Source organism: Anomalospiza imberbis, chromosome 8 (genome assembly GCF_031753505.1).
Source record: "Anomalospiza imberbis isolate Cuckoo-Finch-1a 21T00152 chromosome 8, ASM3175350v1, whole genome shotgun sequence".
Lineage (NCBI taxonomy): Eukaryota > Metazoa > Chordata > Aves > Passeriformes > Viduidae > Anomalospiza > Anomalospiza imberbis.
In genome coordinates, this window is record NC_089688.1 from 21,781,193 (window position 1) to 21,792,498 (window position 11,306).

Sequence of the window (11,306 nt, forward strand, 5' to 3'; positions counted from 1 at the left end):
GCTAAGGTGGGTTTCCCCCGTGGTGCCTGCCTGTGTTGTAGGTGCCCTTGTTCTCTTCCCTCTGCAGGATGCTGAGGAACAACCGCATCAGCTGCATCCACAATGACAGCTTCACGGGGCTGCGCAATGTCCGCCTGCTCTCCCTGTACGACAACCAGATCAGCACAATTGCACCGGGTGCCTTTGACACACTCCAGTCCCTCTCCACACTGTATGTCCTGGGCCCTGGGCGATGCCCCCAGCCTGTCCACATTGCTGTAGGTCCCCTTTCCTGGTGGTTGTTCAGGTGCTGCCCTTGTGCTCTCTCCCGTGTGCAGGAACCTGCTCGCCAACCCCTTCAACTGCAACTGCCAGCTGGCCTGGCTGGGGGACTGGCTGCGCAAGAGGAAGATCGTGACAGGGAACCCTCGGTGCCAAAACCCTGACTTCCTCCGGCAGATCCCACTCCAGGATGTGGCTTTCCCTGACTTCAGGTGTGAGGAAGGTAACTCATGGGCTCTGCAGCACCAGGGGTGAGGGGAGACCAGGCTGCTCCTCCCAGGATGACACTGTGCTCCTTGTCCCAGCACCATCCTTGCTGCCAGGATGTGCCCATGGCAAGGCGGTTGCTCAGGAGGCCCCATGAATGCCCTCCCCTAATGATACAAAAGTTTCCCTTCCTGGCACTCATCCCTTCGGTACTCAGATATGCACTCTGAAGCCAGAAGAGGAGTTTGCACCCACTGCACCTTGGGCCTCTTGTATGTAGGTGGGTCTGTGCTGTGCTGGCAGACACCGTGCCCTGGGTGCTGACAGGAGCAGATGTGTAGGCAAAGCCCACTGGGATTCATCCTGCTCCTTCCCGCCTTCCCTTCTCAGCCTTGCACATGCACCGGAGCTGGCAGTGGGCAGATGGAGCAGACGGGGAGTGTGCGTGGGGAGAAAAACCTCTTTTTATATATATATTTTTTTTTAATTTAGAGCAGCTTTTGAGCCCTCTGGAAAATATTTACAAACAAACCATCCTTTCTTCTGCTTTCCCTCCTCTACCACGTCAATGACTGAAGGGTTTCATCCTGCGCCTTTCCTAAGAGTGTGAGATAGCATACGGTTGTCCCAGGAATGCCTTTCCCACAGGATTCCAGCATCACGGCAGGGAAGGGGAGCAATGCCAGCTGCTCTGCCTGCCCAGCATAGGGTCTGCTCCATCTAACCTGTGAATGGGAGATGGGTGAAGGAGGTTGTTTCAGGAGGATTTGCAGGACTGAGCCCCTTCTTCTGTGCCCTTATCTATGTTGTCCCTGTGACTGCATTTTTGCATGAAAATGGTGAAATCAGAGGAGCCTTGAGCTGGCTGGTTGTATCCACACCAGTGGGGCAGGTGATTTCTGGGTGCAGGAGCAATTCCTGCACTGCTAAATTAATTCTGACTGATACTGCCTGCAACACCCTGCTTTGGGGGCGGGGGAGGATGCTTGGCATGGGAGGGGAGCGATCCTAGGTTGGCACAAGGCTTTGAATCTGGCCTCACACAATAACCCAGAGCTGGATCTTGGTGACTTGGTGGCTTTCCATGCCTGGTGCAGGTAAGGAGGAGACCACCTGCATCCCCCGGCCACAGTGCCCGCAGGAATGCACCTGCCTCGACACGGTTGTCCGCTGCAGCAACAAGCACCTCAAGGCCCTGCCCAAGGGGATCCCCAAGAATGTCACAGAGCTGTGAGTAGTGGGCAAATACGCAAGCTCTCCCTCTAACCCTCCATCAACTTTGCAGCTCTGGGTGAGGGGCCTCTGCGGTGGGGTTGCAGGGCAGAGACTCCTGGGCTCCTCCCCACACCCCCATCCTGGCCTGGTAGTGGGAGTAGGACCTCACCCATCGAAGGTATCCTGTCCAGCCCCACCACCAGCAAGTGGCTCAGCAAGAGTCTGATGACTTGGGGCTATCAAGGGTATTGTGCAAGAGGTGTTGTTATCCAGCAGCTGAGACCCTTGTCTTTGGCCCTTGGGAGGGGACAGTGAGGGACAACCGCCCCCAGCAGCTGTGATCCTCACGCAGCCACGAAGCTCAGATGTGCATGCCAGAGCTGGACGTGCAGGCTCCGTGATGCCCATCGCTGCAAAAGGGGCTCTGAGCCCATGTGGGATGAGGGATGGCAGCAAGTTCTGTGTGCAGGGGGTGCAGGCACTGGTTGGGCACATATATATATGCGTACCACCCCCGCAGCCCCCTCCACTGTCTTGCACACTCCTCCTCTCGCTGCATCCTGCGCCATCTCTCACATTCTCACACATGCCTTGGGAGCAGTTACGGCCTCCCACGCTCCCATCGGATGTGTAAACCCAGCACGTTGCTGCTGCGCTTGCACACGTAGGCTGCTGGGAGAGTGTCCCCAGGGACATGCCTGCAAACCCAAGTGTGCTCCTGCACTCACACACTAGCTCCCCTGCCAGCCCAGCAGTCCCCTGAGAGCCCCTTGGGCTCTGGGTGCAGGAGGGAGGTGATGCTGGAGATGCTTCTTGCAGCCTGAAGTCCATGGTGGTGCATGGGAGAAAGAGGGGGAAGAGGGAGGGATCTCCTTCTTCTCAGTCACCCCGAGGTGCTTTTGTTCTCCCTTGCAGCTACTTGGATGGAAACCAGTTCACTCAGGTCCCAGGACAGCTCTCCACCTTCAAGTATCTGCAGCTTGTGTAAGTAGCCAGAAGCAGGAGCCGAGGCAGCTGGAGGCACTGCTGAAACTTGTGCGTGAGGGCAGGGGCTGTCTCCATGGTGTGTGATCCTGAGGAGGGGCCTGGCAATGTGTGGGGACCCCTGACATCCCTCTGTGTCCCCCCTCTGCTCTGGAACACAACTGACCAGTAGCAATGCTCAGCCTCTGGCTGCTCACCACCTGGTGCTGGGCATGGAACAGAGTGGGGACAAGTGGCATTGCTGCCATCACCCTGTGTGACAGCCCTGCTGCTCCCCTGGGGACTGTGCTGTGCTGCTGTTTGCACCCCATTGCAGCTGAGCAGGCTGGGGAGCAGTAAGAGGGGCCAGGGCCCAGCTGGCTCCAAGCCCTGGGGTTTCTGTTTTCCAGCGACCTGAGCAACAACAAGATCAGCTCCCTGAGCAACTCCTCCTTCACCAACATGAGCCAGCTCACCACCCTGTAAGTGAGGTCCCTGCAGTGCCACACTGCGCTGCAGCCCAGCTGAGCTGTGTGGGCTGTTCTAGGGAACCCTAAAGACTGGGGGGTGCTGGGGACACCAGGGTCTCCACCCTCTGTCTGGGTGAAGCTGTGCTTTGAGATGGAGCTCACACAGGGCAGCGTGTAGCCCAGGGTGGGTTTCTTGCAGCACACACATGGCTGTGCTGGCTGCTTCCCTTCCGCAGGATCCTCAGCTACAACTCCCTGCAGTGCATCCCTCCGCTGGCCTTCGAGGGCCTCCGTTCCCTGCGGCTGCTGTAAGTACTGCCCTAAGCCCTGCCACAGCCCTGCTCGGCCCTTCTCTGCTGCTGCCCATGCCCCTGTGTCCCCTGTGCCCACTTGGAGCTGGGTGCATGCAAGTGGGCAGGGTAGAGGCTGCAGGAGGAGGGAGCACAGGAAGGTTCATCTGCTCTCAGAGCACATGGTGCATTTGCAACAGTGACAATGTGGTGTGGTTCTGCCACCCACAGCTGGACCTGTGGGCTGGGGCCACAGTCCTTGCTGCCCACCTTGGAGCCCTGGGCATTGCAGGACCTTCTGTTCTCTGCAGGTCTCTCCATGGCAATGACATTTCCAGCCTCCCCGAGGGCATCTTCGCAGATGTCACCTCCTTGTCCCACCTGTGAGTATCTCCTCTTACTCCTCAGGGCTCAGGGCTGGATGCAGGCTCCACAGACCATTAAAAACTACTGGGCTGAGCTTGGCTTTCCTGGAGGGTGAGCTGCCTTCTCCCCTCTTCTCTGGGCTGGTACCTGCGACATGATTTTTTGGATAGTGCTGTGACCTGCTGCCCATGCTCAGATCCAGGTGTGCAGCTGAGTCTCCCGGTGCTGCTGGGATGTCCCTGTGGTCTTAGGTGAATGTGGTGTGGGGTCCTTCCCCAGCCCACTAGATCTCTGGGGTCCCCCAAGATGGAGGTCAAGCCATGCAGAGTAGTGTCACAGCTGTGGGTTGGCAGGGGCTGCTCTGAGACACACCAGTGTGTTGTTAGCCTTCTGCCAGTGCACCACCCCACAACAGCCCCCCAGTCTGTCATCAAGTATCCTCCTGCCAGTGGTGGTGTTTCAGCCCCTCTTTGAGTGAGCCTGCACCCCAGGAGCACTGCCCTATACCCACCACCCAGGGCCAGGGTTTAACTATGCTCACAGTGTCTTTTTGGTCCCCTCCCTGCCTCCTAACTAAGCTGTTCCCAGCTGCCTGCTCCTGGCATCCCGGGCATCTCAGGCTGTTCCTTCAGTCTGCAAAGAGCAGCTCGACACCCAGTTGTAGCCTCCTTGTTTTTTGGGGAGCAACACTGCTTGCTCTGCTCCAATTTCCCTTGGCTGTGCTGCCTTCACTGCAGATAGCTGGCACTTCAGTTCCCACAGGCTGAGCTGTGGCACAGCCGGTGCTGGGGGTGCTGTAGGACCAGGTTAGTCAGCCCCAGCAGATCTGCTGTCCCTACTGCCTCACCTCTGGGCTGCCATCTCCTTCTTTTGTCACATGTGTTGGTCACCAGCCCTCCATCACTGCTGACCTTTGCAGTCAAAGAGGATTCAAAAAGACATCCAGGCCCTCCACTTGCCACATCATCCACTGCTTCCTGTACCCTTCTCTGCTGTGGAGCAGAGCAACCCTCCATCCTCCTTCTCCTTTCCCAGAGCAATTCCTTGCTTTCCCCCAGTGCTGTCTGCACAAGCTCTGGCCATGACCCACTGCTCATTCCCACCAGCCCACTCCTGTGTCTCTGTCCTGCAGGCTTGTGCAGCAGAGCCTGGGCTGGCCCTGCAGCTCCCATGCAGGTTCTGTTGTTTCTGCATGGCCTCAAGGTACTTTGCCCAAGGTACTCTGCTGGCCCCAGGCAGCTTTGCCTTCGTACTGGAGAGGGACTGCCAAGAATTTCTGTGTGGGCAATGGAGGAGAGCCCCAGGGCAAAGCAAGGAGCACTGCATGGGCTGTGGTTCTGGCAGCAGGGTGGTCTAAATGGACAGCATTGTGGGGCTGTTGTGTGTCCCAGTCCTCCCATTGTGGGCAGCACTTCTGGTGGGTCCAGAAATGGAGAAGCACTGGTTTGCCAATCATGTGGCATCCTGGTCAAGTGACAGAGTTGTGGCCAGTTCCCTCTGTGTGGCAGCAGGTACAATTTTGCCCCTCTCCTCGTGCAGAGCCATCGGGGCCAACCCCTTGTACTGCAGCTGCAACCTGCGCTGGCTCTCCAGCTGGGTCAAGACGGGGTACAAGGAGCCAGGCATTGCCCGCTGCGCCGGGCCCCCCGACATGGAGGGAAAGCTGCTGCTCACCACCCCTGCCAAGAAATTTGAGTGCCAAGGTGAGAGGTGCCCATGCTGTCTGCCCATACCCTCCCATGGGCACCCAGCAGAGCGATGCTTTGTGAGTCTGGGTGGCTCCAGGATTTCGTCTGTTGAGCTGCCTTGTGGAGGAGGGGGACCAGGTTGTTTCCATCCCCTTACCTGACTGGTGGCACTTCCTGGAGACTGAGGAAACTTGTGGCTGTCCCATTGCCTGGTGCAAAGCCCCTTGGACAGGCTCTGCTCCCAGCAACACCAGAGGCTCTGCCCCCACATCGGTGCCCACAAAGAGACACATCCTGATCACTCCTCGCCCTGATGGTCATCTCTGTGCCTCCCATCCTACAGGCCCACCTGCCCTGAGCGTCCAGGCCAAGTGCAACCCCTGCCTCTCCAGCCCCTGTCAGAACCAGGGCACCTGCCACAATGACCCCCTTGGCTCCTACCGCTGCACCTGTCCCAGTGGCTACAAGGTACCCTGGTCCCGGGTGTCCCCAGTGCATGGGGACATGTCCCTGCAGAGGGCAAGGGAGCAGAGCAGGGTCTCTGCCTTACCCCTGGGGCTTGCTGCCTGTGGGACCACCTACCCTCCCTGTGTGCCACAGCATCCTGCTGAGTGGGATGGGGAGAGCTGGGCAGGTGCTGTGGCACCTTCCTCGCTCCCACCTTTCCATCCTTCCCCAGGGCCGGGACTGCGAGGTGGCACTTGGTGGCTGCTCCTCCCACCCCTGTGCCAACGGGGGAACCTGCCAGCCTCAGGAGGGGGAAGGAGCTGGGTTCAGGTGGGTGTTTGGGCAGGAGCATGGGACCCTGGCCTCCCACGGAGAGAAGTTCTGATACTTCCTTCGCCTTCTGCATACTCCCTTGGGCATATAGTTGGGATATTGCATTTGCATGGGAGCTCCTGCTTGTGTTGTCTGACTCCACTTTCCCATGCCTCCCAGCCCAAAAGGCTCCTAGGCAGAGGTCAGTGGGGGAGAGGAGGGTACTGTCACCACAGACGGCAGAGGGAGGTAGAGGGGTTTGGGACTGGGATTGGTTGCTGGGATTGATTGTGGTCCTGGAGTCACTGTGGCTGCCTTACCCTCGGCTCTGAATGCTTTGGGCCATTCTGGGAATCAGGCTGCAATTAGGAGCTGAAAATACTTGGCAGGCTGGGGGTGAGAAGCTAGGCTGTGCAGCCCCTCCCTGTGCTGAGAGGCCTCTCAGCCTGTTGTTGTGGTAACACAGCATCCTCGGGCAGGCTGTGCTGCCACCCACCCCTGTGCCCAGTGTTTGACAGGAGGACACCAAACCCAGCTCTTTGCCAAGGTCCTGTCTGGTCATTCTGGGGGAGCCACCCCAAAATGTTCTGTTTCATTTCCCTCCTTGACACTGCCCCGGCCCCATGGCAGGTGCCTGTGCCCAGTGGGCTTCGAGGGCCAGAGCTGCCACACCACCAGCAACCCCTGCAAGGAGCACAGCTGCGAGAATGGGGGCTCCTGTGTGCCCAGTGCCACCAACTACACCTGCCTTTGTCCTGCCTACTACACAGGTACCTGGAATGGGGGCTAGCCATCCCCAAATGGCACAGACCTGGCATGGGAATGTGCCCAGTGCTTCTGCCCACCTATGAGGGCTAAATAGCTCCTCTGCCTGCTGTCTCAATGCCCATTGCCATGGGCTCTGGCTGGGCTCAGCTGTCTTGAGTTTGGGTACACACAGCTGAACCCCCACACCCTCGGATGCCCTCAGTGCCTGGCTCAGGCAGGAGCTGCCTCCAGGAGAGGAAAACCCTGTGCCCGTGGGGTGAAAGCTGTGGGCTTGGCAGCTCCCTGTCTTGAGCTGAGTCCCCCAGTGGGAACTGGGGCTGCTCCTCTGGTCCTGGAGCTGCTGGGCACCCCCTCTTCTGCCTTGCAGGGGAGTTCTGTGAGCAGCCGCCCAATTTTTGCTCAGATGAGCTCAACCCCTGCCAGCATGACTCCACCTGCATCTCCACCAGCCAGGGGCCCAGGTGAGCCCCTTCCTCTCTAAACCATTTTTTCTGGCTGTCTGGGGGAGGGTAGATTTGCTTTTTGGGGACTGCAGTGAGGGGGCATGGAGAGGAGGGGTTACAAGGGGAGGAGCAGGCACCCACTGGTGCAAGGGGGAAGGAAGGGGCAGCCTCGAGCCTCCCACCTGCCCCAGGTGTGAGTGTGCACCCGGCTATGTGGGGAGCAACTGCAGCGAGGACTTCGACGACTGCCAGGACCACCGGTGCCAGAACAACGCCCGCTGCCTGGATGAGGTGAATGGCTACTCCTGCCTCTGCACCGAGGGCTACAGGTACCACCAGGAAGACATGGGACACCTGGGGTAGTGGGGATGGTTATGTGTCACTGTGCAGAAGGGACAAGACCTGACCGCCAAGTCCATCTGTCCGTCCATCCATCCATCCATCCATCCATCCATCCATCCATCCTCAGTGTGAGAGGAAAAAAAGAGGCTGGGAGTGTGTGTCTCTGGGCTGGAGGCTGGGGGGAGCCAGCATCATTGGGGAGGGACCCCAGGGCACAGCTCGGCATCCAGGCATCCCTCTGATGCCAGTGTCTGGGAGAGCCTCCCCAGGGACCCCGAATCAGGGGTGTGCTGTCAGAGCCCTATGGGGCATTGGGCAGGGTGTAGGGCTCTTTCCCAGCCCCCAGCCCAGCAGCACCCTTGGCCCCACAGTGGCCAGCTCTGCGAGATGCCACCGCACACCGCTGGCCAGCCTGGCCTCTGTGAGCGAGCTGAATGCCAGAACGGGGCCCCGTGTGTGGAGCGGGGTGCCCGCGCCCTGTGCCAGTGCTTGCCTGGCTTTGGTGGCCCCAAATGTGAGAAGCTGCTGAGCGTCAACTTTGTGGACCGTGACACGTACCTGCAGTTCACTGACCTGCAAGACTGGCCCCGGGCCAATATCACCCTTCAGGTGAGGGCTAGGGGGGCGTGGGGGCATTGAGGGATGGCACTGGGGGTCTGTCCCAGAGATGTGGGCTCCCACCTCTCTCTCTGGCAGGTCTCCACGGCTGAAGGCAATGGCATCCTGCTGTACAATGGTGACAGCGACCACATGGCTGTGGAGCTGTACCAGGGCCATGTGAGGGTCAGCTATGACCCTGGCACCCACCCCAGCTCGGCCATCTACAGGTACCTGGCACCCCTTCTCCACTCACTGGGGACCTCCACCCCCATTGCTTTGGCCTGGGGGCATCCTCGGTGACCCAGCCATCCCTGCCAGTGCTGAGACCATCAATGACGGGCAGTTCCACACCGTGGAGCTGGTGACCTTCGACCAGATGGTGAACCTGTCCATCGATGGTGGCAGCCCCATGACCATGGACAACTCGGGCAAGCACTACACGCTGAATAGTGAGGCTCCCCTCTACGTAGGAGGTAGGACAGGGACCGGGTGATGGAGGGCATGGGGGGACATCCGGGTGCACTGATGGTCCTGCTCTCCCCAGGAATGCCTGTGGATGTCAACTCGGCTGCCTTCCGCCTCTGGCAGCTCCTCAATGGCACCAGCTTCCACGGATGCATCCGCAACCTCTACATCAACAACGAGCTGCAGGACTTCACCAAGACGCGGATGACGCCGGGGGTGGTGCCAGGCTGCGAGCCCTGCCGCAAGCTGTACTGCCTGCACGGCATCTGCCAGCCCTCGGGCGCCCAGGGCCCCGTCTGCCACTGCGAGCCTGGCTGGGACGGGCCCCACTGCGACCAGCCCCGCGGTGGTCCCTGCCAGGGGCACAAGTGAGTGCCTTTACCCCACTGTGTGCCCTACCCGCCCCTGCCCTAGCTGCCCGCCCTGCCCTGTGGCTGGTTCCTGGTGCTGTCGTGTCAGTCCCGTGCCATCACTGTGGTGCCGTGTCATAACGCTGCCCTGCATGCTACTAGCACTGAGTTGTGCCAGGCTGTTCTGTGCCATGCCAGAGCCACACCTGTGCTGTGCCGTGATGGCTGCACTGTACCAGGTGGTGCTGTACCAGGCGCAGTACAGTGCTGGTGCTGAGCTACGCCATGCTCAGTGCTGGTGGGCTGTGCATGCTGGTGCCACGCCAGCAGTCCTGACAGCACCGTATGCCCACAGGTGTGTGCATGGGCTGTGCCTGCCCCTTGATGCCCTCTCCTACAGCTGCCAGTGCCAAGAGGGCTACCAGGGCGCGCTCTGCAACCAGCCTGCTGAACCACCCGACCCCTGCCACCACCAGCCCTGTGTCCATGGCCACTGCCACCTCACCCCAGGTGGCCAGCCCACCTGCGAGTGCCACGACGGCTACACCGGAGCCCTCTGTGACCAAGGTAGGTGCTGAGGAGGGGGGTGTCCAGGAAAGGCAGCCCCATGCCACCACACCAGGCTGACCATTGCTGTCCCACTGTCCCACAGAGCCAGAGTGCCGTGGGGAGCCAGTGCGGGACTACCACCAGGTGCAGCGGGGCTATGCCATCTGCCAGACGACGCGGCCGGTGGCCTGGGTGGAATGCCGGGGGACCTGCGGTGGCCCTGACGCCAGTTGCTGCACTGGGCTGCGGCTGCGGCGCAGGAAATATGCCTTTGAGTGCAGCAACGGTGCGACCTTTGTGGAGGAGGTGGAGAAGCCCAGCAAGTGTGGCTGCAGCCAGTGCCTGTGAGCAGCCACCGGCCCTGCAGAGCCGGGGGGCTGGCGAGGAGAGCCCCCCGATCCAAGGACCTCACTCTACACTGCGGGCATGGTGCTGCTCTCTGGGTGTTCCGAACTGCAGCTGCATCTGAGGAGCCTGGCAGAGGGTAGAGCTGGTGCATCTAGAAGATTGGGAAGGAAACAGAAAAAAATAGAAAGAAAAAAAAAAAAGCAAGAAAAAAACCCCACAAACAAAGCAAATGTGTAGATAGAGAATTTTTTTAAGAACTGCAGCTACACAGATACATGGATATGGAGTGGGCACCCTGCCCAGCTGCCCCGTCCTCTCCCTGTGGCACTCTGCCTCCCTGCCAGTGAAGCCCCACAGCCATGGAGGGCAGTGCTTGCATCCCGGGTGAGTCCCCTCCCTGGCAGCCCTGTCCCTTGCATCAGCCCAGCGATCTGAGGGCTTTTCCAACATGTGCGATGGGAGGAGGGAGGCCTGCCATGGCAGAGCCGTGTGATCTATGGCAGGCCATGGCTTACCGTGGGCTGCGTGGTGTAGCCAGTGTCCTGCAGTCCTGCTGAGCCCAGACCTGGTTTCCTGTTCTCTCCTCCAGCAGCCCTGGTCTCTCTCCCTGCAGGGTGCTGTAGCCCTAAGTACCCCAGATAATGTCCCCAGCTCTGTGGCCCCAGCCTGACCCTCTGGTGACACCCCCAGTCTGTGCATGCTGGCTGGGCTCTGCAGTGCATGGGCACGCTCGGGTCCAGCCCATTGTGGTCACATCAGGGCCACACTGGTGGAACAGGACCAGGGCAGTGCCAGGCACACTGAATGGGGGACAGGCAGCAGTGCACAGATGTCCCTGAGGGTTCCAGTGCCAACCTGCCCTGTGCCATGGGGCACTGGGCCATTCATGTGGAGAGGGGCCCAAATACCCCTGGCTCAGCCAGGTGGCTTTGCTCAGAGGTGGGAGCTGTGTGAGGGCAGCCCAGGAGTCCCATTATTGCAGGCTCAGTCCTAGAGGAGCAGGCGTGCAGCTGGGCGACAGTGCCCCCGTGTCCCGCTGACCCAGCCAGGAGGAGCAAGAGGCTGCTGGGACAGCTGGGATGCGGGTTTGCCATGCCCATCACTGGGGCCTCAGTCTTGTGCATGCCAAGTTCAAGAGGCTGAAGATGTCCAAACCTGCAAGCCTGGAGCCAACACCACTGCCAGGGCAGGACCCATCAGCTCTTGGACTCAAGTGCCCATA

The 11,306-nt window shown here is 60.0% G+C and overlaps 1 protein-coding gene across 4 annotated transcripts in view; it reads left to right on the plus strand.

Annotated features, from left to right (window-relative positions):
* The window catches only part of SLIT1 (slit guidance ligand 1), a 59,956-nt gene extending 48,886 nt beyond the window's left edge, over nucleotides 1-11,070 (plus strand). For 3 of the 4 annotated variants that reach the window (XM_068197839.1, XM_068197840.1, XM_068197841.1), the window contains 19 exons: nucleotides 68-211; nucleotides 318-484; nucleotides 1,566-1,698; nucleotides 2,599-2,667; nucleotides 3,057-3,128; nucleotides 3,353-3,424; nucleotides 3,718-3,789; nucleotides 5,312-5,475; nucleotides 5,804-5,928; nucleotides 6,140-6,237; nucleotides 6,850-6,989; nucleotides 7,355-7,448; nucleotides 7,622-7,759; nucleotides 8,144-8,381; nucleotides 8,469-8,599; nucleotides 8,691-8,845; nucleotides 8,917-9,205; nucleotides 9,543-9,754; nucleotides 9,840-11,070. In XM_068197839.1, the coding sequence (XP_068053940.1) occupies nucleotides 68-211; nucleotides 318-484; nucleotides 1,566-1,698; nucleotides 2,599-2,667; nucleotides 3,057-3,128; nucleotides 3,353-3,424; nucleotides 3,718-3,789; nucleotides 5,312-5,475; nucleotides 5,804-5,928; nucleotides 6,140-6,237; nucleotides 6,850-6,989; nucleotides 7,355-7,448; nucleotides 7,622-7,759; nucleotides 8,144-8,381; nucleotides 8,469-8,599; nucleotides 8,691-8,845; nucleotides 8,917-9,205; nucleotides 9,543-9,754; nucleotides 9,840-10,084 (2,758 nt within the window). In that variant the 3' untranslated portion in view covers nucleotides 10,085-11,070. The remainder of the gene's footprint in view (nucleotides 1-67; nucleotides 212-317; nucleotides 485-1,565; nucleotides 1,699-2,598; nucleotides 2,668-3,056; nucleotides 3,129-3,352; nucleotides 3,425-3,717; nucleotides 3,790-5,311; nucleotides 5,476-5,803; nucleotides 5,929-6,139; nucleotides 6,238-6,849; nucleotides 6,990-7,354; nucleotides 7,449-7,621; nucleotides 7,760-8,143; nucleotides 8,382-8,468; nucleotides 8,600-8,690; nucleotides 8,846-8,916; nucleotides 9,206-9,542; nucleotides 9,755-9,839) is intronic. The other variant, XM_068197842.1, reaches the window with a different exon arrangement.
* The last annotated feature ends 236 nt before the right edge of the window (nucleotides 11,071-11,306 follow it).